The 24,551-nt window shown below is 41.8% G+C and overlaps 1 protein-coding gene across 1 annotated transcript in view; it reads right to left on the bottom strand.

Moving 5' to 3' along the window:
* The window catches only part of GPR158 (G protein-coupled receptor 158), a gene marked incomplete at its 5' end in the record, with an annotated part of 207,124 nt that overhangs the window by 21,986 nt on the left and 160,587 nt on the right, over positions 1-24,551 (bottom strand). Inside the window, one exon of the mRNA XM_009887157.1 lies at positions 800-1,038. Within this exon, the coding sequence (XP_009885459.1) occupies positions 800-1,038 (239 nt within the window). The remainder of the gene's footprint in view (positions 1-799; positions 1,039-24,551) is intronic.

Below are 24,551 nucleotides of genomic sequence, written 5' to 3'. Positions count from 1 at the left end.
CTCCTATGGCAGGGGGGTTGGAACTAGATGATCTTTAAGGTCCCTTCCAACCTAAACCATTCTATGATTTGAGATAGTGGCTGGCACACCTGGGCTGTACTAGAAACAACACCTCTAGGTGCAGAAGAACTGAAGCTGTCCGGCCATCATGAGGAAGCCCATTATACTGTGTAACTGAACCCTGGCATGGGGAATCCACTGCTTGTTATAAAATTAAGGAAACAGAAATGTGTCATGTTTCTCTTTGATATGAGTTCTGCAGGGTGTCATGTTTTAGCTCCTGCCTATCCCATGCATTGAGAGCACACCTGAGAAATACATTAAGTTGGGACGTTTGATGTGTATTTCCTGTTCCAATTACTTTGATACTAATTTCTGTGAGGTTATGAAAGAGCGCTCTTGCAAGTTCTTTCCCTCACACACAAGAGGTCTCCCCAGTTCTGTGGTGCAGAAGCAAAAAGCTTCTGTTATTCTTGCCACAATTTCTCACTTTAATAGTGTGGAAGAGCAAGGTATCTTCTGCCTTCAAAGACGAAATTTCTTGAGCACCCATCACTTTGTTACTACAATCCGAGTTACAAACCTTTGAAAGTCACAAAAGTCTCAGTATATTTTAGTTACGTTTTACTTCTCAGACCATTTAAGAAATGTATATGCCAATATTTCATTCCCTTAGAAGCTTTCCATGTGATGTTATGCAGTCTGACAAAACTTTAAGATATTCTAAAAGAAGAAAAATGAAAAGTCAACCAAGGGTTTTTTTAAATAAATTAAAAGATAAGATAGAAAATGAACATACCAACAGCCATCATGTAATCCCAGCGGTCTATGAGGCACATATTGAAGATCAGGTGGTCAGATGTTTGCCCTTGGCCAATGAGTGGAATGTTTCTCTCCAGATTTTGAGTTATTGCAGAAGTCCAACCAACGAGAAACCAAAAGACTACCAGGAGAATAACAGCCAGCATCCTCATTACTCGCCCACCTGTCATGTATGGAATACGCTGAGCAGTTCGGGACAGGAACACCTTCAAAACCCTGAAAAATTCAGACAGTGCAGAATTAAAAAGAGCACTAGCTGTGTTGCAGGAATTAGACTTTCATTTTATTTCACTATCAGATTATTGAAAAAAAAAAAAAACCAACATTCTTTCCCCTGACAATATGTACAAGAGTGAAATTTGAAACATTATTACTTTCATATTCATTGTATTTCAATGGAACTGATTGCTGCCCAGAGAGTGCCACACAGCAATAATGGAAAATACTAGCTATGTTTATGTTAGAGACATGCACTCACATGCCATGTTGTCAAGCTGTTCTGTACCTTCCAGCTCCCTGTGGAAGACTTCCGTCTTTGGAAAAGGGAAGGTCATTTCCATAAAATAGCAACCACATGTGTGAGATTTCATTTGGTTTTGATGCTGCCTGTCTGCTCATCCCCAATCATACTATTTCCACAGAAAAAAATAGCACTTCTTGGATGCTTTTCCCATTGAGTTTGGTGCTCCTGAGGCAATACTCTACTCCTCATAGAGATAACCGTGGAAGGCACTTTGCTCATTAAGAGTTTTTGACTTGTTTAGAGGCAACATGGTTTTTGAGCTGGAACAGAACCATCATAAGAAAATCCATATGATATGTCAGGCACATATACCATGTAACAGCCATTGAACATGTAGCAGTCACTTTAAAAATATTCGCACTTACTATTTGGATAGGTTTCCCCCCGCCAAGAACTAGTCAAGGAAATATCACCGGCATTTTCTACCCATCAGCAATTGCTGAAGCAGAAAAAGGTTCTGCTGGGAGCATGAGGCCAACCAAAATTTGAGGCAATTGGCTCAGGAAGAGGGAGTAGTTTGACCCTTCGCATAGCACAGAGTATCTCTTCGTGTTGCCTGCAGCGTGGGATCCGACAGAAGTATCTAACCTTCTCCTGGTGTTTTCCTACAAGAAAAGGAGGCTGCAGGAGCTGCTGCTGCCATTGCAGTGCTCCTGCCTTGACCCTGCCAAGCTACACAGGCTGGGCAGTGAGGAAAGGCTGGCACAGAAGTTCTCAAGTACCCAAACCTTTAGAAATGGATGGGTTGAGATTTAAAGGCTTCTTTTAGAGACTGGGGTGAGGAGCCTTTCAAAGTGAACAGGTGAGCTGTTTCAGTGATTTTGCCCCCAAAACCATGGTGGTTCCTGATTCCCAAGCATAGGCATGTCCAGTGAATACTCTTGATGTCCATGAAGGGACAAATTACCACTGAGGTTTAGGGAACTTGAACTTTTTCAGTCAGTTGAGTTTTTAAATGCCCTTGTCAACTCTCAAGTCTTTCAGTGTACCAAGCACCAAGCCACTTCCCAAGCCATTCCACAGCCAGACCTGCCTTTTCAGAAGAAAAAAAAAAAACAACAACCCCTACGCCCCCCCAAAACTCCAGATTAATATTTATGCTTATATTTGTCTAAGAGAAGGCAGAAGCAATGGGCGTCTCACACAAATAATAGAGCAGTGCCATTTAAGACAGAAGCACAAAAGCTTTTCCACATCCATAAAAATGAATCATCGTTTGACTACAAACACAGCCTTCACAGTGTGCATTAGGTGAAGTCAGAGATCTGAATATGTTCAACATTATTCAGCTGTTTCCCTCCCAACAGTTACTCCGCAGGGAGTCACAGTTTTTGATCTTTCCATGTTTGATAGATGTTCTGCTCTCCCTTTACAGACGCTAAGTGTTTTATGTTGGAAGCAGCTTCCCGAAGACTTCAGGCAGGATAGACAGACAACTCCACAGAGGCAAGGCAGGCAACTTCCCTCCGCATTGCTTAGCCCCAGCACTACTGTTCCAGGGCTGCACTGGTAAATCCTCGTTTTTAGAACACTAAGAATCAGCAAGCAAAGGGTTTCGTCCTCCCTGTTGTGAATGCCAATCAATGCTTAGCTTCTTGAAGGGACAGAAAAGGTATTCTTTTTGTAATGAACTAGAAAACACCATCTTTTCACAGCTATAGTTTGCCATTTGAGAAAAATCTCATCGTACATGTTTATGAAGGTTTAAGAATTACAGAAAACATACAAAACAGCTGAGAACTACTGGAACCTTTTCTTTTATTTGTATTTTGGCTCTCCAAAGTCAATTCTTGGTGATTCTACTGAAAGCCAACATGCAAGCCTTGTGGACGTAACAAGGCAGGACCCATTACATTTTTTTCCAGTACTAACTCATTAACTGCTGACTGTGAGACAGCTTTCAAGGGGAGAGGGGTGGGCTGTTGTTACATTACTGATCTAAGCACAGTGAAACAAGTAACATTTTGCAGTACAGCAATCAGAACCCCTCCAATTTGGATCAAACCACATACCTCTTTGCTCAACTTTTTCATAAAAAATAAGTGTCCACCACCACCATTTCTACCTTGAACATTTCGGCCTACACGTAACCCAACCTTTACACTTTTTTTCCCAAAAATTCTTTTTCTGAGAAGTTGTAAGGAAAGACTGGTTAGATTTCTAGTGTTGAAAATCTCCCTTCCAGAGGATGCTGCACTACTCAACCAGAACATGAGCTACAGAGTTGCAATTCTCTCGTCTTCCTGTGGCAATGTGAATCCAAACCCACATTGCTTACCACCTCAACACTAGCAGACGTGCTCGGTCTCCTCTCCTCTCCTATCTATTATTGAACATGTATCAAAGACAAGTGCCCAGGAGTTACCCCTCCCAAGAGCACGACTCCTCACCAGACTGGAGAGTCATTCTCCCTTTTGTACCTCTGACACACACTATCAAAGTTCAGCATATGAGTTGCTGCCCTATGAGACCAAATTGCCTCAGCTAACATGTATTGCTAATGACTGGTACCCTCCATCAGAAAATTGGGGAGTTCTTGATTCAAATCCCCGCCCTGACTTCTGGGTAGACAATGTTCAGTCCCCCTTTTTCGCACTGTTCTGTATCTATGTATTGGGTTGAAATACCTGTTGAACAAATGAGAGAGGTTTCTCACAGGGAGGTGAGAAGTGGAGCTGGTGGGCTGCATCTATACTAGGAAATTAAATATGCCCAGGGTTGTCCCTGGCACTGATGCCAAGCGGTGCAGAACAGCCAGCATCCATACTACACCCTCCAACACAGGGGGGCTGCATGAAAACTGCCCTCTGCAATGGCCTGTGCCAACTCCTGAACCACACTGGGAAACAGCTAGGAAGCAGTCATGTCAGCATGGGCCAAAGGCAGGCCAGGGACCACTAAAACAATACAGCAGGACAGAGGGCGGAGTTCCAGGGCCCAGGAACGTTCCCTGATGCTACTTAATTTATGAATATAGCTATAGCCCTGGTTTCAAACCCCTGAGCTAATCAGTGTTTAATTATGAGTATCGAGTAAGGCAATGTCAACTGGAAAGACTCCTCCTCCTGTCCTGTCTACCCCCAAAATGCCTGGTAGCACCAGGACTGCCCTGGTAGAAGCTTAGGGCACTGTTTGAGACATGGCCTCTGGTCTAAGGCAGAGGAGGAAACCTGTGGGGACTGAGGCAAAACACGGGTTAAGTGTGGTAGAACTAATAGGCCATAAGCCGTGGGAGGAATAAGCAGCTGCAGCACTGTTTTGGCAGACAAGGAAGTTGTGTGAAGCAACTCCCTAGATAAGGAGGTGCTGCTCACAGGGAGGAGAGATTCCCTTTTCGGTGGGAACATGATCTGTTAGAGTACACAATGGTGTAAATAAGTAAAGTAGAAAATTAGCAGACTTGGTAGAAAAGTACATAAAGAGGACGCTTGCTTAATAAAGCCGATTTCGATCCTGCATATCGGAGTCCATGTCTTTCAATCCGCCACAGAAACCTAACCACCTTCCTCAGCATCTTCTTGCTCTTCTCCCAGCTAAAACTGTTCAGCGTATGCAATCCACTTTTATGTACTGCTGTTGTATAATCAAGCCATCATTTTTAGCGACATGTCATCAGCTCTGTTTACAGGCAGATCACACAGAAAACTGCAATGTGCTCTACCCGCTTTTCCGGAAGACACAGCTGCCTTTAAGCAAAACTTTGACCTACAGACAGCTACAGGCAGCACCAAAGCTGATATGCAATAGCTATAAACAGAGTAAATAGAAGGCACAGTTCAGGCTGAATCAACTGCCTGGAGACCACTGAAGGTAAATCCCAACTCTGCTGGCTGCACCATCATGTCTGGATAGAATTAAGCTATATGGTCTGAGGGTTTTTTGGGGGGGCTGGCTCCATATAAATGGACAAGGGGAGGGCTTGGTTGCAAACGCTGAGAGCCAAGGCAAGCCCAGCAGCCAGGAAGAGAAGCGATGCCACAAGCGGATCTGAAGCAGAGGGACAGAGTGTGCTGGTTCACAGGACTGGCTGGGATCACCAGATTGGATACAGCAAGCAAACCACATGGCTGCTGCTATAGAAGTTACAGCCTAAGATGTAATGTGTAATATTAGAAAATAAATAAAACTTTACTAAATTTTCATGTCATATCAATAACCTGTCCTGTGAGCAGAAAAACGTGGCCCCCAAACCATTAGCTGACTGCATAAGCGGCAAGAATACAGGTGAAGAATCCTGCTTTGACAGCAATGACCTGGCATGGTTTGTTTATTTTTTATTTCTAGCATCTGTCATTTTGTGGCTCTACTGAGTCATCCTGTCAAACTGTTCTGTTCCAGACTGATGATTTTTATTGTGATATGAAAGCTACATCAGAAAGATAAGAGGTCAAGCTCTTATGAAGTATATTGCCCTCCTATGGTGCAGGGATTATATCTTATCTGCTTTTTCTGGAGTAACAGGGAACATACCACTAGTTCGTAAACTGATATGATTCTCCTGAAAACACTGGAGAGGTATCAATGGCACATGTGCGGCACCATGTCAATATAAAAGAGAGTCTACATTTCACACTTGGCACACAGGTACACACACAAAAACACAAACACTGAGTGCAGGTTTCATTTCCACATCAGGAAAGAGAACTGAAGAAAGAACATCAACATTTAAGGCCCAAGACCTCACAAATCATATTTAGGTGCACTCATACCACTAGTTACTGGCTCTCAGCTGGAAAGGAGAAAGAGAAATGAACAGCTTTCCAAACCACATTCCAGCTCAAAGTCCCCAAATTAGTCATTGCCTATTTCCTCAGTGATTTCTCCAGACCTCAGCATAGAATAGATGTCAAGTCCAGCACTGAAGAAGATACTCACTGAAATCAGGATGATCTTTTGCTTTATTGAGTCTGATCATCTCGAACTGGAGCAAACCTGGGCTAAGAGCCATGCCATGTCAACGGCATGACAGCGACACAGTGAGACCTGCATCATACGCATCATGTCTTGTTCAGCGAAAAGGTACAACAACTAGAAAAAGAAGTTCTGGCAATTATCTGGGGTGTATGAATACTTCTGAGAGTCCCCATCTTATGTGTAGCCAGCAAACGTAGCCACGTATCACTGATAACCATCAAAATATCTCAACTTCACACCACACCTGCAATAAATCGGGTAATACAGTATTTCCACATTTTCCATTTCAGGAAAGAATTTTGTAATAGCAAATACACTATCAAGAAGATTGCTGCCATGAAAGGCAACAAATTCTTAGAAGAATTGACTAACCCTTCCAAATGCACTGGATTTTGTCACTGGTAACAGAGCACAAGCTGGCTGAAGGCTAGTCCGCGCAGTGAGACAGCTAATAGTATCACAAGCTTCCTAGATAGTTGCAAGCTAAAGCCCAGGTATCAACGGTACCAGAAACACGCGGAGGAAGACTGTTCTTCAGGATTGTTTCCTCTGTACTGGAAGTGTGCCTGGCTTCAAATCCTCACCCGGAGGTCTGCAATTAATAAATGGCAATATTCATATCTGAGGATAACCTGATGGCACATTATCAAATTGCTGATCAGATAATCTTGTGTACTGAGTGATCAGGGAAACAGTGGTGTCCTTTTTCCTTAAAAAAATTATATTTACTTTCAAAAATGTGATTTTGAAAGTACAGTTTCCTTGATAACTTCCTAGAGTTTTAAAGGGATTTCCTATTGTGGAAAATTAATGCAATACAAATTTATCAGATGTATGGCTAGAAAAGCAACCTGTGAAGGAGAAAGAAGAAAAATGTATTTTATCTCAGCGCCTGGTAAAAACTACCATTAGTAAGAAAAGACACATGGGTCACGGCTTAATGCTAACCTACTCCATACAGCAGCTTCCTAGATCAGCTTTAAAACTACATGTCTAAATGTAATTCTACAGTGCTTCTATGAAAGTTGCCCTTCTGGATCAGTGTATAGGAGATAAACTGTGCTGCCATAATTTCCAAGAGTTTGAGCAGATTGAGGAAGGTGGGAGGGAAATCACAAGGGAAGGCTCCAGGTACTGGGAGGCAACAGGATTCCAATAGGTCTCCCACCGCAATCAGAATCACTCACTTATTCCCGTGTAAGCAGCACTGGACTCTCAGTATCATGCATATTTAATAACATGGAAAAGAGTCTAAAAATATTACTTGCTTTGATGAAAATGTATTGATTTGAAGTAGCTTTTGTCTGTCAATATGCAGGTAAGCCTAGAATGAGCAAACAAAACGATTTGTTATTTCTTTAAACGTAGCCTAGATTCTGACATTTTTCATGCTATGCATATGCTTTATTTTCTCCTTTCACCTGCAAGTCTAAATTCCCACCTGACGAAAGCTCAGTTTCCTGGTGGACAATAGATTAGAAAGCTTTCTCCACCTGCCGCCGATTCCAAGGGTGGTAGCTGGAGTCTTTTGACAGGTCAGCTGCAGTTTGCTTTTCCCCAGTGCCTCCTCTCTCCCCAGCTCACTGCCCCGCTGCCCGCGTCTGTTCCGGCTGCCTGCTGGCTGCCATTGCAGGAGACACTGAAACTGCATGTGCGTGTGTTGCTTTTTAAAGTGCTTTTGTTCATATCACCATATCATCCAGGAAGGGATCATCAGAGATGGCTGGATTTGCCCATCCTGGGTGTGTGCTGATGGATGTAGCAAGCACCAGGGAGCTGAGAGGTAAGAAGGGGTTCAACAAGGGGACTTGCCGTGTCACGTAACTAGGTTTCAGTGATGCAGACCAAGTCTCCTTATTTATGAAATCCTCATCTGCTTTGTGCTAATTATCTCTTGTAATAAACCACTTACTGCTCTAATACCCCCACGAATCCTGCTGAGATTAGCAGAACTACAGAGTGTCAGTGAAACATCTGACCCTCCACTGTCAAACTCTGATGAGGCAGAGCTCTTACAGAGCACGCTGTGACGATGTAAACCATTAAATAAAAAGCCCATGAATCTGTCCTCAGACAACTAGCAGTGATATGTCTCCTGTTTGTCAGCTATTTGGGTTTAAGGTTACATCACAAGGTTGCTTCGGTGGCACCAAAATCAAGAGCTCATGACCACAGAATCCTGGGTGAGATTCCTAAAATTCTGAAAATCCTGGGTCCTTGGGACAGGCACAATGCCATCTCTTTCTGAGTCTGCTGCTGAATGGTTAACATAGCCATTTCAATAACTTCCTCCTGATATATGTGTTTAAGTAACTCCATCCCTCACTCGGTAAAAATGAGGTCAGCTCCTCAGATGTTTTTCTCCACAAGCAAACCAATCTTGTTGAGCTCTTTTCTTCATTCAAATTTGAGGTCGTTTTGTGGCAGAAACCTTAATTCATAGATTCTTAAGACTCCTGCTGCTAGTAGTTTAGACTGAAGATCATAAATCCTTCAGCCTATACAAGCTTTGGCTAAGCTAATTATTTGCTTCTTAAAAATCATCAGGTGATTATTATCTTTTTGTAAATCTAAAGCCATTCAGTTCTTTACCCTTAACAAGGGCTTTCAGAACAGGGAGTACAAAATATCTCAAGGTCACTATTTACCAGGAAGCTTACACTGTGAAAACAGATGCAAGAACTGCCTCCTGGCAATCCTTTCCTACAACAGGTCAAGAATATTTTCAAGGCTTTCATTACAAAATTGGCTTCACAAAGCGCTGTGGAGTTGAACATACAAAAGCCAACTCTGCTCCCGATCCCGACTCACCGAGTTTCATTTAACAAAGGCTGATGAGTAAAACCAGCTGGGATGACACAAGTTCCCCTCGTTGTAGTGCTACTCCACACGAGCATCCTCTCCCGCTGAAAACATTCATGGACAATTTCAACAACCTTTTTGAATGTCAGAGGCATTTTCTAGTGATCAGCAATAAGGCAGCTAGTCAAAACCTTATGCCAAACCTTACATCTTTGTTCTTAAAACAGTCACTCTCCAGATAGGAAAAGCCTTGCCTCAGATAAAGCCCAAAACCAGGCCAAAGTAAACTTGGGGGTGGTTATATATCCTGATCCAGAAAAATTTTCTTTCCTTTCTGCTCCTTCTTAGTTCACTGACAAGCATTGCACTTCTGATGAGAGAATGACAAGCCCCACCTAAAATTGGATGGTACTTTTTCAGCATGTTTAATGTGGCCACTGAAACAAAATACTGCCTTCCTTTTATGCTAAAGACAGTAAATATTCTGATCCACTTGCATAATGTGAAAAGTGGCAGCTTTAAGAAAAACCATACATAAGAGATTTTCAACAGGACTGCAAGATTTTGCAATTAGTAACAGCTGCACTACATGTTTCACCACTGTTAAAAATTCATTAGATTAATTTATTAAGGTACTATATAAGAACGATGCAAAAAGCAGTGAACAAAAATTCAGTGAACTTTAGCAAATTACAGTTCACCCTGCTAGCTGTCTTTTATTGTGAGGACTGAACAATATACCCATAGCATATTTACAGATCATTATACTTTGCTTTTTAATAAATGCACTGAGTAGTAGTCAACAACTGAAGAAAACCAACATAACCATAATTTCACAGATACTTGTCTTAATGTTCAGATGGATGCTTCATTGCTTCTCCCTTTGCATTGCATTACACAGGTGGTTAATATGATATTTTAACAGTTAGCTCACGTGTGCTACGTTGTGGATCAAACAAGATAAAAAAAGATTTCAATAAAAAGACCTCATTAATTTACTGAGATTTTATTTTTTATTACATAGTGAGTTTCTATACTAAAGCACCATAAATGAAATGTGCTTTTATGTGATCTCTTTTGACTTATTAGCTGCTTTAACAACATTAAAAACTATTAACGGTGCTCTTACAATAACATCATACAATTCTGCTACTGAATTTTCTAGAGCAGGATTTGAGATCCTACAGCTTGAAGGACAGATGTAGCTCGACACTTCATTTCACCCAGGATGGGCAATTAGTCGCTAACATCCCTGGAAACCCATTAATGAGCAGACCAGTACTGGTGTTTGTAGGTCTCCCAGGCCCCAGCAACAAGAAGGTGCCCCGTCACTGCTCTAAAGGAACAAACTCTAATCACAGAGTTTGAGTTCGGGTTTGTTATCACAGGAGCTTCAGTGACCAAGTGATTTCTCTCAACACTCCACTTGCAGGAGAAGATGAAAAGCAGAGTAAAATTAATTTCTCCTTAGGAGTCAAATTGTTTTCCTGAGACAGTTTCTCATGCTAATGAGATTTTCTCCAGGATCTTCAAACTTCATGTGACATCTGGTATTATCTTTATTTGTAAGATACTAAAGATATAATTTTTTAAGAAAAGATGGGCTTAGTAGACTTCTCTGAGAGAAGTGATGTTGCCCTGTCTGTCAATGGACTGCTGAGCAAGCTCAGGAAGAGATCTGGGAGATGGCAGTGGGTGACAGCAGGAGACCTGGAATAAGACCCACAAGCCCGGAAACAAAATTCCCAGGAACCAAAGAAGATTGTGGACAGCTTGATGCAACTTCAAAATTCACTAAGTTAGATTGTATCAATTCCTGCCTCGCACGGGCACGGTAAACAAGTGAAGAATTAGGCTTAAACACTGCTATTTCTAGCCTGAGATATCTAGTTGCCTTGATTTTTTTGCATTAAAAAAATCAGTTCCCTTGGCTGGTGTCGTGGTTTGGGCTGGACTGGCCACTGAAATGGATGACAGATCCCTATTTTTCTGAGTTTTCTCTTTGCTTTTTTTTTGGATGAGGTTCCTGCAGGAGAAGGTGCATACAGCTCAAAGCTGTCACTGCCTATGGGTTCTCTGCATGGTCAGAGAAGATTCAATAGAAGTATTTTTCAAAATAAACTGGTTTAAGTATATTGCCTCAAAAAAATTCCAGTGAAAAGAAAGAGACCAGGAGAAGTACTGTATCTGTGAAGCACTCACTAAAGCACGATGCACAAAATCTTTTGGCACTAAAGTATCTCCTCACTGGCTTACTTGTAAGCACTTGTTTCCCTTTCTGCTGTGAAATGATGTTCCTACACACTACTTTAAAATGACAAATCATTATTAAAGATGCAGGAAGCAAACATCAGCAATTGAAAGGACAGGAACTTCCCCCAGCTTTACAAACTGTAACACATCAACATTTTTATGCCCTTCTATTTCTTCCATATCTTTTGGAGTGCATTTTTTTCCTTTCCCTTCTGTCAGAATGTTTCAGTGCTGGAAGTTACTGTGAACTGGTTGAGCGGTTCATACAGCTGCTTCCATACTGGATGACCATGAGTGTGTGCACCTTTACATATCCAAATAAAGCCATATAAATGTTCACATTTCTTTATTGCATCATCCTCCCAATTTCATCTGCTAATCGTACACAAATATGGAAACCTGATTTTTTTAAAAGGTAAAAATCCTGAATTTCAGCTAATGCTGATAAGATTTACATAAGTGGAATTTCCAAGATTCACGATTTTCCCTCAAATTAATACAGTATGGAAAAATCTCTTTTTCTAGTAGTCCACATAAATTAGCCATGCAGAGTTCTTACATATTAGCACTCAAAGTTATCTATCTTTTCCTAACAAAATAAGAGCCAAGTAACATGAATAAGAACAATCCAAATTTGCATTTCTTTTCAACCATGGGGACACTGAGGAAGAGGAATAAGGATACACTGAAAGGTCCAATCAATGATGTGTTCTGCTCTGTTTCCACGCATTCATAACCATAACAAGGGTTCATGAAGTGTGGTACAGAAAACTGCAGAAAGACACATAACTGTAATATTTAGTTATAATATTTGTTGAGGGTTTTGTGCCCACTTTAATAAAATAAATGTTAACCACTTTATAATGTGATTGACAGGCAGCAGTGTTTTCTATCAACTCTACTGAAAAAGCAGCTCTTTATCATCATTGTGTTCTCCTTCCACTTGTGGAATAAATATTAACTTTATCTTGTGGTTGTGCATGCAGGTATCACGGCTAAGACCTTCACGTGTATTTGAAAGAAAAGTTTATTCTTTGGCTTGTCTGCAAAAGATAAGATTCAAACCACTCTTAGAACAGATAAAATCAGGAACATCTCCACCTGTCACGAGATACAGCAGTGTTACCACAACAGAAACTGAGACCATAAACAATGCTGACTTCTTTGGATAAAATTTCCATGTGATAAAATATTATTACTATTAGCAATATTCCTCTGCAAATGCGCACCTGGAGTAGATTACACTGAAGGGAATGAAAATCCTGGCAAGGGTATCAAAGCTCACCAGGCATCTGGGGATTTACTGTGTCTCTGGTCAATTAATTCACAGAATGACAGAACAGCCAAGGTTGGAAGGGAGAGATTAAGAAAGTGCCTAATCCAACTCTCCTGATCAAAGCTGGATCAACAAGAGCAGGTTACTCAGGACCTTAGACAACTCAAAATCCAAGTGTACATGTCAAGCATCTACAGTGGGGAAAGGCAGAGGCGAGTTGCTGACATGGAGGAGCAGTGACCTGCTCGTAGAATAAAAAGTCCAACATGTAAGTTAAATACCAAAGGCTTCCACAGCAGCTTTGTGTCCTTCTGTGCAACTTCCAGGCTCACAAGAGATACTTAAGACGCAGGAACAACATCACATATAAATAGGCCTCTACTTTATCAATGAAGAGGTGTAGATATGGCTATTAAAGGTTGTAGTATTACCCGCAGACCTCCCCTGCTATGGTAGTCTTCTTATTTTACATTTTTAAATTCTCCATTCTCAAAAGCAACAATGACATAAGGTTCCAAGCCCTCATTATTTCCAACCCCTGTCTTTTCTTCTGAATGCATTTGATGCAGAGGACAAACAGACATGAGCTGGTAACCAAGCTGCTAGTCACATAAATTCCCTGATGTATGGCCCAACTTATTTATGTTTCCCTCTTAGCATTCACTAAGATCTTTAGAAAAAAGGAAAACCTACAGTAAAGCTAAAGAGACAAAAATAGAATTTTTAGGTCCAATTTCACTCATACTCCAGTATGTCAAACACCTCTCCTGATGGAAGAACAAGTAGACCAGTGACCATGTAAGAAAATGAACATCAGTATGTGCACAGCAGTTTCTCAGCTAAAGCAGAAACCCAATCCTGGCCAGAGCAAAGTCAAATAGAGAGGAATGAGAAGAATGCGGAACAGAATCTCTTTCGTTTATAATACTATAGTAAAGGAACAAATAACAAATCCAGCAACCAAAATGCCCCAGCTGTATAAAACCCACATCTGATAAACTGTTGAAGAGGGATGGATTCTTCTGCTGCAATTAGCCTCAGCTTGGCTCATGCAAGCAGCACGGTACGCAGCAGTGCAGACCAGCCCCGTGGTTTGCCGTATGCTATTTCTGCATGAATCTGGCATGCTCCTGACTATTCTTATTGAAACAGATCAGTTACATTCATGTTGTGGAGGAGAGAAATTGCATTCTGTATGTTCTTTTTTCAATGTTTCATATAAAATTGTATTGGGTTTGGCTGAGATGAAATTAATTTTCCCCATAGCAGCCCTCACAGTGCTGTGCTTTGTACTGGGGGGTGGGCAAGATCTTGGTAGGGGACACAGCCAGGCCAGCTGACCCAAACTGCTCAACGGGATACTCCATACTATGTGACATCTCCTCAGCATTCTCCTAAGAGAAAGGAGGCAGGGGGGAGGGAGGCACAATGACACACATTTGTTATTATAATGTTTGTCTTCTGGAGCAACCACTACATGTACTGAAGCCCTGCATCCTGGGAAGTGGCTGGATATCGCCTGCTGATGGGAACCAGAGAACAAATCTTCTGTTTTCTTTGCTTCCACGCACAACCTTTACTTTTGTTTTACTAAATTGCCTTAATCTTGACCCCCATATTTTTTTTCCATCTTATTTATTCCCCCCTCCATCCTGCTACAGAAGGGAGTGATAGAGCAGGTTGGTGGGCACCAGGCATCCAGTCAAGATCAACCCACCACAAAAATACAACATAAAACTAAAGGAAATTTAAAGAATCTTAGTCCAGAATCATTCTACGTTGCCAGCAATACCTGAATAAAATTAATCCTTTCATAAGCTTCCATGGTCTATTGACAGGTAAATGCTCATTCAACTATATTTACTCTCAATATGTGTAAGCATGTGTAGCAATCAGAAAAAAATGCTAATTAGGTTAATCATGAGCACTTCTGAGGAAGCTACAGTTTCCTGAAAACTAGTTTCTGAATGTCTGTCTGAATTTAAATTTTGTGAAAATAATTAAAGTTGCAAGTCTTGACAAATACTTGCTGTTCCTTCCCCAGTGCTGCAGAATACCACACCAGTAGGAATCTGCCTCAACAGCTAGGACTATCCCCTGAAGCCACAGCATTAATGGTGTCCTTAAAAATAACTGCTGATCACAGGAGTGATGTGCTCCATGGATGGGTACAAGCACTTTGGGAAGGACAGACTGGAAGGGCAAGTTGCCTTGTTTGTGAGAGGGAAGCTGGGATGCATGGAGCTCTACCTTGGGACACCAGCTGAGAGCTTATGTGACACTGGTGGGTGTCTGCTACAGATTGTCTGATCAGGAATACAAAGACAGTAGGTCCTGAAGTAGGGTTTCCTCAGACAACTGGTAGAAGCCTCGTGTTCACAGGTCCTGGTCCTCATGAGGGTTTTCAGCAACCTCAACATCTGCTGAGGTGAAATACAGCAGGGCACAGGCAGTCCAGGAGGATTCTGGAATGCACCAGTGATATCTTCTTGACGCACCTGACTGAGGAGCTGAAGGGAGACACTCTGCTGGACCTCATGCTTACAAGGAAGGAAGAACAGCTGGGGCTGTGAAAGTCAGGCACAACCTTGGCTGTGGTGACCATGAATGGTGGAGTTCAGGATCCTGAGAGAAGGGAAAAAAGCTTCAAGCTCCTCCAAGCTCAATAATCACAGAATCATAGAATCATAGAATAGTTTAGGTTGGAAGGGACTTTAAAAATCATTTAGTTCCAACAGCCCTGCCATAGGCAGGGACACCTCCCACTAAACCAGGTTGCTCAAAGCCCCATCCAGCCTGGCCTTGAACACTGCCAGGGATGGGGCCTCCACAACGCCCCTGAGCACCCTGTTCCAGTGCCTCACCACCCTCATAGTGACATTTCTTTTCCTAGTATCTATTCTAAATCCACCCTTTTCCAGTTTGAAGCCATTAGCCCTTGTCCTATCACTACATGCCCTTGTAAAAAGTCCCTCTCCAGCCTTCCTGTAGGCTCCCTTCAGATACTGGAAGGCCACAATAAGGTCTTCCCGGCATCTTCTCTTCTCCTGGCTGAACAACCCCAACTGCCTCAGCCTGTCTTCACAGGAGAGGTGCTCCAGCCCTTGGATCATCTTCATGGCCCTCCTCTGGACCCACTGGACCCAAAAGGTCCATGTCCTTCTTATATTGAGGGCTCCAGAGCTGGAGTAGAGAGGTAGAATCACCTCCCTCCACCTGCTGGCCACACTGCTTTTGATGCAGCCCAGGATACGGTTGGCCTTCTGGGTTGCAAGCACACATCACCAGCTCATGTCAAGCTTCTCATCAACCAACACCTGAAGTCCTTCTCCTCAGAGCTGCTCTCCATCCACTTTCTGCCCAGCCTGTATTTGTGCATGGGATTGCACTGGCCCAGTGCAGGACCTTGCACTCGGCCTTGTTGAACTTCATGGGGTTTGCACAGGCCCCCCTCTCAAGCCTGTCTAGGTCCCTCTGGATGGCATCCCTCCCCTCCAGCATGTTGACCACGCAATGTGCAGGAAATCAAGCAAAGGTGGCAGGCAGCACGCATCGATGAACAATGAACTCCTGACTAAACTCAGACATAAAAGGGAAGCGTACAAGAAGTGGAAGGAGAACCCAGGCGACCCAGGAAGGATATAGAGCCATTCTGTGACCATACAGCAATGGATTTAGGGAAGCCAAAATCTGTCTGGAGTTCAATCTGGTGAGGGCAGATTCAACTGGCAACAAGAAAAGCTTCTACAGGTGTAACAGCAGCAAAGGAAAATAAGGCTAGGCAAAATGCAGGCCCACTGCTGAATGCTGCAGGGACCTGGTCGCAAATAACACAGAAAGGACTGAAATACTCAATGCCTTCTTCATCTCAGTCTTTACTAGTAGGACTTGCTTTCAGGAATCCCAGGTCCCCAAGACAGTGGGAAAGTCTAGAGCAAGAAAGATTTAACCTTGGTGGAGAACAATCAAGTTAGGAACACTTAAGTGAACTGGATGTGCTGAAGCTCATGCATGGGATGTGACAAGGTGTGGCCAATGTCATTGCAAGGCCACTCTCAATACTCTTTGAAAGGTCTTGGTGATTGAGGGAGATTCCTATTGACTGGAAGAAAGCAAATGCAACTCCAACGTTCAAGAAAGGCAAGAAGGAGGATCCCAGGAATTATGGGCCGGTGAAATTCATCTCAATTCTTGGGAAGGTGATAGAAAAAAAATCCTCCTGGAAACCTTTTCCAAACACAAGGTGACTGGGAGTAGTCAGCATGGATTTATGAAGATAAAATTGTATCTGACTGACCTGATGGTCTTCTGCAAGGACATGGCTGGCTGGCTGAGAGAAGAGCAGTTGTTTATCTTGACTCAGGAAGACTTTTGATGCTGTTTTTCATAAATTCCTCATAGACAAACTGATGAAAAGGCAGATGAAATGAGGTAAATGGACAGGGGGCTGGACTGAAAACTGGCTGAACTGCCAGGCTCAAAGGGTTATGGAGTAGCAGCAAGAAGCCTGGTTGGAGGCCAGTCACTAGTTGTGACTGTTTAGTCTCTTCACTGAGAACCTAGACAATGGAGCAGAGTGCATCTTCAAGAAGTTTGTGGATGATACAAAACTGGGAGGAGTGGCTGAGAGACTAGACGGTTCTGCTGCCATTCAGGGGGATGGAAACATGCCAAAGAAATGAGCAAACAGGAGTCTCAAAGTTCAACAAAGGGAAGTGCTGAGTCCCACAGGTAGGCAAGAATAACCCCATGCACCAGTACATGCTGGGACCACCTGGCTGGAAAGTAGCTTTGCAGAAGACAACTTGAGGATACTGGTGGACACCAAATTGACCATGAGCCAACAATGTATCCTTGCAGCAAAGAAGGCCAACAGGTCCTGGACTATATGAGGAAGAGCATGTCCAGCAAGTTAAGGAAGGTGGTCCTAACCCTCTACTCAGCACCGTTGAGGCCACACATGGAGTTCTGTGTCCAGTTCTGGGCTCTCCAGTACAAGAGAGACATGGACATACTGGAGCTAAGCCCAGTGAAGGGCCACAAAGATGATTAAAGGACTTGAGCATCTCTCATAAGGGGAGAGGCTGAGAGGGCTGGGACTGTTCAGCCTGGAGAAGAGAAGGCACAATGGGAATCTTATAAATGTATATAAATATCTGATGGGAGGGCGTAAAGAAGATGGAGACAGACTCTTCTCAGTGGTTCCCTGTGACAAGATGAGAGGCAATGGGCACAAATTGAAATCCAGGAAATTCCATTTAAACATAAGAAAAAACTTTTTCTGTGAACATGGTCAGACACTAAAATAGGTTGCCAGTAGAGGCTGCGGACATCTGTCCTTGGAGAAATTCAGAACCTGACTGTATACAGCTCCAAGCACCCTGCTCTGGCTGAACCTGCTCTGAGCAGGTCGGTTGGACTATATGATTTCCAGAGGTCCGTGCCAACCTCAGCTTTTCTGTGATTCTGTATCTTTATATAGTCACTATACATTTGTATAGATAGATGAAAGAAACTCTGAAGTCATTAATATTTTCTTAGTATGCTTCCTGCAATGAGGTTTTTATTCAGACCTTAAATCGTAAGATTTAATATGCTTTAGAAGTGTGTTAGCATTAGAAGCTCAGCATTAGAAGCTCTTTTGTATAACTGTTCTGTAAACTTCTTCTGAGTTTTGACTGAATATTCCACAAAGTGTCACAAATTCTGCTCTCAGTGGCCCACTAAAGTACACCTTTTCACTTTTATTTTCCAAATTTATTACTAGACAACACTGTCAGCCATTCTAATGAAAAAGGTAATGCAATACTCACACTCCCCTGCAAGGTTATATATATCAATGCAACATACAAGTTCAATAAATAAATGAAACATTCTTCATTTGTCATTCTGCAATAAAATATTCAAGTTAAAAAAGTCAACCGCAAGAAATGCTAACTCTCATCTTCTATGTTTCCTCTCAGACGCACAGGAAGAAATAGCATCATCTGACAAGCTGAATTCTGTAAAGTGTTGCTTTGTGTGTTCACCATAAAATAATGAAAAAAAAGACAATTTAAATTATGGTCAAAGGTTTAGTTGTCAAGGGTTCTAAGCCAATCTAGAAAACCAAGAATAATGTGTTTGTTTAAAGATAAATTGAATTAAAATTATTCTGCCATTCTGAAAGAGCTTTAAGTGAGCACACAGGAAAGCTAATCTAAATTCCAAAATTTTCAGGAATAAAGAGGAAAGGTTTATTGCTATGAGATAGATAAAACACTCGGAGATTCTCACCTAAAATCAAATATAGAAGACGTAAAAGATGCAGACCCAGGCAATCTACCCACATACCGCAAGGAGACCCGACTGACAACAAACTGGACTGAACAGAATGAGGGGAAAATGCAATAAGCTTGAAGCTCTGTAAAAACTGCAAAGATGAAGTAAGGAGGAAGAGTCCCAGCTCCACTCTGAAGTCACATACACATTAGAAAAATGTTGATAGCCATGAAATTTTTTTAAAGATTAGTTATTTAAACAGAAACATTCCAATCAGAGAGACATTAACTAGTTCTAAGAAATGCAGTGGCAATGACCTTGCTTCACAATCAAATAACTCCAAGGAACAAACAGAGCAATAAGGGGGAATTAGTAAGAGTCCCTTCTCATTAACAGTCAGACATTAACCCAAATTCGGACTTGGTGACATCCACAGAACAAGAGCTAATCACACAACAAACACATTTGGAGTCTTGAATATAGCAGGCAGCTTAAATGTGGTGTTTTTTATAGCATGCAGACAATAATAAAACAAATCAGCATAGTCTAACTGAGCATGGAGACAAAAGGGAACAGAAAACATGGTTTGTTTTTACTGAAAATAGTCTTGAGATACATCATTTGGTTTCTGTATTCTCTCTGACAAGTCTTGCAAACGACATTGATGACTCTGATTTTGCATGGTAATGCAGACGCATGATGACAGACCTGAGGCTTTCCAGGGCAGGGCACGCTGCCAGTTCTCCCTCCGTCCGAGCCTGCTCAGGCTGCATCCAGGCGGCAACAGGCTAGGAGACTGCTACGCTTAAACACTCGTTGCCTTCTCAGAAGATAGCTACAAAATCTGTCTCCCTAATTTTGATTTTCAATCTCTTCCAGGTTACTCAGTTTTGGTATTCTTGAGACTCTTGTGCTCGTTGCAGAGGTTGGGAAGCCCACCCAGGAAACAAAACCACGTATCCAAGAGGATAAAAGCACGCCTCACTCTTGGTCTCGCTCAGCCATACCTTTCTTTGGAGAGGTAAGGAACAGGCAACTGAAGAACATCCCAGCAGAACACAGCAGCATCATAGGAGTCCAAATGACCTACAGTTTTATGACTTCAGTGATTTATGCTGCCTACCACACAGTGACAGCATAAGTGGAGCAAGAGTCACTTGTTCTTCTGACAAACAAGCAAGTATGTAGTTCTGGTTCTTCAGAAGGGAAATGAAGACTAGCTAAAGGTGCAAACCTGCCCCTGTAAGGCTATGATATAAGTAAGAATGTGAAAGAAACATTTGGATGCCCTAACCAGGGAAATCCTGAAGGACATGGACTAGACAAAATGCTGAAGCAAGTGTGCAGTACTCTTGTCTTCAGGAGACATGGCACGGAGATGCTGCATTAGTACAAAGCACACCAGTGTCGGGACTGACACAGCCTGACAGTGACAGTGAGGTGCACACCCCAGCTATTTGATGAGAGTTAGTTTCTTTTCTCTGCTCATGTTTGGCATGCTGTTGCTACTGCTTTCAGGTATCTGCGTGACATTGTAGCTTGTGGGAGAAAACCAAGTGTCAGCACTTGTTCAGTACTCCTGCACTGTGCTTCAATGCATTGCGCATGCCCACTGTCTCCTCTGGATGAGAGAGAAGTTATCTTGGGCATGCCTAAATTTTCGGTCAAAAACACAAAAGCGGTTTGTTAGCACAAAACCCATTAATCTATTTAAGTGCCATTTTGGTACAGGAAGAACTGTAGAACAGTTGACTGAGGCTCTCCATATCTTTGACTAGAACTAGGGGTTCTGGGCAAAGATAAATTAATATCAGAATGCCACATGAGAGAAACAGCAAGCAGAGGAGCAAAGTTCAAAGAGGAGTATAAATAGACAGTGGCCATCATCACCTTGTTTCCCCCCCCGCAAAATGAGAAAAGGATATGAAAACACATAGAATGGTCAACAAGGATTTTGTGTTTAAGCTCTTACCCGTACCAGTAATCCTAAGGGTGCAGCTGAACAGCAGATGTGAGTGCAAATCCCAATAAAGAATGTGAAAAACAGTACAAGTTTGCTCATGGGGCTTCCAGCCCTGAGGGGTCATTGTAGAAAGCAAAGAAACTGAACTGAGTGCCAGCCAATATTTCAAGGCGGGACACACACAAAGTTTCTTTACAAGACACTGAGCCACAGACAAAACTGAACATTACATTTGTCCTTGCAAAACCCTACATTTTAATACATTCAAATGGTAAAACGGTCAATGTCTCGTTTTTCATGGGTGTAATAGGTTTTTATTCATCAGAGGCCAATGTTAGCTGATACTCACCAGAAGTCATCTCTAAAAAGAGTTTGACAGTCACCACCTACAAGGTTCCCAGAGAAATACATACGCTATTTTCTCAACTAGAAAAGTATGACTTGCAAATTGAATAAAAACTTGGAAGAGATCTGTTCATTGCAGCCACATTCTCCAAAGCATTTGAAAAAGTGCAGAGGAGCAAAGTCCAGAGCTGGATTATGTTAATCCGATTTAAAAAGAAGAAAAAAAAAGCCTGTCCAGTCTAAGATAGAAGGCAGACTTATTGCTGAGGAAAGATGCTGCATAAAGTAATTAAGGCTGTTACTATGGGATGGCTGGGACAGTGTAATTCCAGCCCTTTTATCAGTTTCAAGTCTCTCAGCACTATATGGAGTTTTGTTCCAAGCCAACAAGAGAGTGATTTCTGAGGTGCTAGAGAAATATGTCAGAAGGAATATACGATGGTCATTTAGGGACTGAAGGAAACCATAGGAGAGCTAGAAAATGCACAATTTAATAAAAAATACTATCAAATATAAAGTTCAACACAGAATTTTATCAAAAAATATGAACAACAGCATTAAGAAGGTTCTAAAAGCTTGTCACGTATGCCAAAACTAGAAAGACAAGTCAAGCAGAAGAACAGAAGATGTCTTGCAAAAATGTGGGCACAAATTTGTTTGCAGCATCTGGAAAAAAAACAGTTCATAGATTTTTATTTCAGTGAGGCAATGGTACCAAACAATTCCACACTTATACAGATCAACTCTCTTTTTACTAGCCTTGGTGAAGCTGCCATGGTGCCTTCTGACATTGGCTCTTGATGGAAGGCTGTGAATTTACGTAGTTTGAATTGAAGTTTGATTTCAGACAAGTCATGCCAATTTGCATTATCCAAAACCAGATTTGCAGTCACAAGAGTGGCCTGGACGTATTCCTGGACTTCAAGCAGCCAAGGCAGCATTGTCTCAGCCTTTCCAGTTCAGACCATGGATCTAATATACAGCACCTAAAATTCTTAGAACACCTTGGACATATTTCAGAAAAGTATATATGCGGATAACTCACCAATGTGGTACAACGCCGACAAGCTTTACCCCTCTGTATGTTACAGCATGGCAACATAGCATTTTATGTGACCAGTGGTTGGCTACCACTGGTCAGATTAAGACTCAATTTTTCAAGAACGTAACGGCAATTTTGGGTCTTCACAATAACCCAGAAAGGAGCAACTAATATCTGAGAATATTTGGTCCCAGGCACCAGTTTTCCCAGTACTAAAGATCTGCATTAGGGTAAGTGATCAGGACTAATTTCAAAGCAGCTGATGTGTCCTATTAAACAGTACAACTATAAATACATCATTTCAGTTTATAAAGATGCTTAATTTCTCAATAGACCCATACTAATATGAATGCTATAATCTCTATCACATGTTCGTAAAAGAAAGGTCAAATACAGGACTAACCACTAAATTATATAGCTTGATCAGTTGCATAACAGAGACTATTATATTTTTCTATAGAAACTCCTGTAATTTGTAGTAGCATTTAACTATAGAATAGCTTCCAAGAAGGGATTCAATCTTGATCTGAAAGCAGCACAAAAAATTCCTCAATTCTCTTGTTAGGTTTTTCTATAGCTAAGTACCCTTCTGAGAAGAATTTGTGCCAGATTGCTCATTGGAATTTCTCTGGCTTTGGCTTCCAGCTACCAGATCTTATTAAACCTCAGTCCAAGAGATTAAAGAGTCTTTTGTGCCTACTTTTTCTCTCCCTGATTGTTTACATACCACACAAGAAGCCATCTCTCAGCCTTCTTGCTGATCTGAAAAACAGATTAGGTTTCACAGTATCAAGCACTTTTCCCAGCCCTCAAATACTTTCTGAACCACATCCATCTATTGCACACCTCCTTTAAAAATGCATCTCAGGAACAGGACATAATGCCTTTGTATTAGTCTCAAAGATGTCAACTCCTGCTGCAAAATCAATTCTCTACTGATAACCTTAAAAACTCCTATTCTCCTCAATTTTGTGTCTTTAACTAGACCCTAACTATACTTTGCCTTTTGGCTGTATTCAGGTGTATCTTTTTGACCAAGCAACAAGGATTACTTTCCATTACTGTCCTTTCTGCAACAAAATATACCATTTCACCAAGCTGTGTGTTATCCACAAATTTTATGAGTAATCATTTTGTGCTCGGTTCTTCATTGCAACTGAAAATGCTAAATAGTATCAGGCTTACTCCCAATTCTTCACAGTAGCCCACGAGAAGCCTCCCATCCAGTCATGATTTTTCACTGACAATCAGCATATGTGATCTGCAAATCTCTGCTTTCACTTAACTGTGATCAGGCCCTGAGCGTGGAGTGTGAGTCACACACCTAACTCCCTCTTCACACTCCTCCACAAATAGCCTACAACTCATGTATTGCGGTGCCATGCCTGGTTTCTCTTCCATGCCATAATCCCACCCAGCAGACAGCTGGGCAGCAGATACCTTGTTCCACTGAGCGATTCTGTCCTTCCCATGGAATGAGAAAACAGTCTGTAGAGCTACATACTTGTATTGCAAATGCACGCAGAAATGCATGCCTGCCTGGAAGGAAGATGCTGCTGTACTGCACCCCAGCACAAAGTTTGGCCAGCTGATGGGGTCCTGGACTTGGAGAAGGTCTCTGACACGATGTCTTCCAGCTCCAGTTCTGAAGCCCTTCTGCTATCATGTAACGTGATGTGCAAAACCAGTCCTCTCCCCCATTATGTGCCATGGTGCTCTTGCATGCCATCAACACAAAGAGATCTGAAAGTTCTTGTGCGACCTGTGGATCACTGTAGAGGTCCTTCCAACCCACTGGGTTTTTTTCTAATCATGATGGGAATATAATTTAGTATTAAAACACCAGGTACTTTCTTTATCTTCTCTTTGAACTTTCCTAGCCAAACTTGGTCTACTATGATAAAGCAGAATGTGTGTTATATTAAGGTGGTTAAAAAAAAAGCAGTCCATGGAACCGTACAGCTGTATCTACAGTATTTTTATATAAATTAAATATTAATAGGAATTATGTATAAGAATATTTTCAGGATCACAGTGCTCTAATAATCTTACGTACTTTATATGCCGCTGATTTTTTTCCTTGAAGATAATGTTTATTAGTCCTACTTCTACACTGCGCTCCATCAAGATTAATTCTACATTGAGTGTCTTTGTTAACAGTTATGCTACATTTTATTAGTTTATATGTATGAAAGTAGATATTTTATTCACAAATATGAAACAGAGCCATTATGCTGTCTAGTTAAGGCTAGTTATTGCTTGAGAATGGCAGGGATACAAAAAAGCTAAATGGGATTTTAATAATGCAGATTTTATTGGGGGAAAAGCCACAATAAAACAGAATATGACT

This window comes from Charadrius vociferus, unplaced genomic scaffold (genome assembly GCF_000708025.1).
Source record: "Charadrius vociferus isolate BGI_N301 unplaced genomic scaffold, ASM70802v2 scaffold126, whole genome shotgun sequence".
NCBI lineage: Eukaryota > Metazoa > Chordata > Aves > Charadriiformes > Charadriidae > Charadrius > Charadrius vociferus.
Note: the sequence above shows the minus strand (reverse complement) of the source record. Positions and strands in the feature narration are given on the sequence as shown.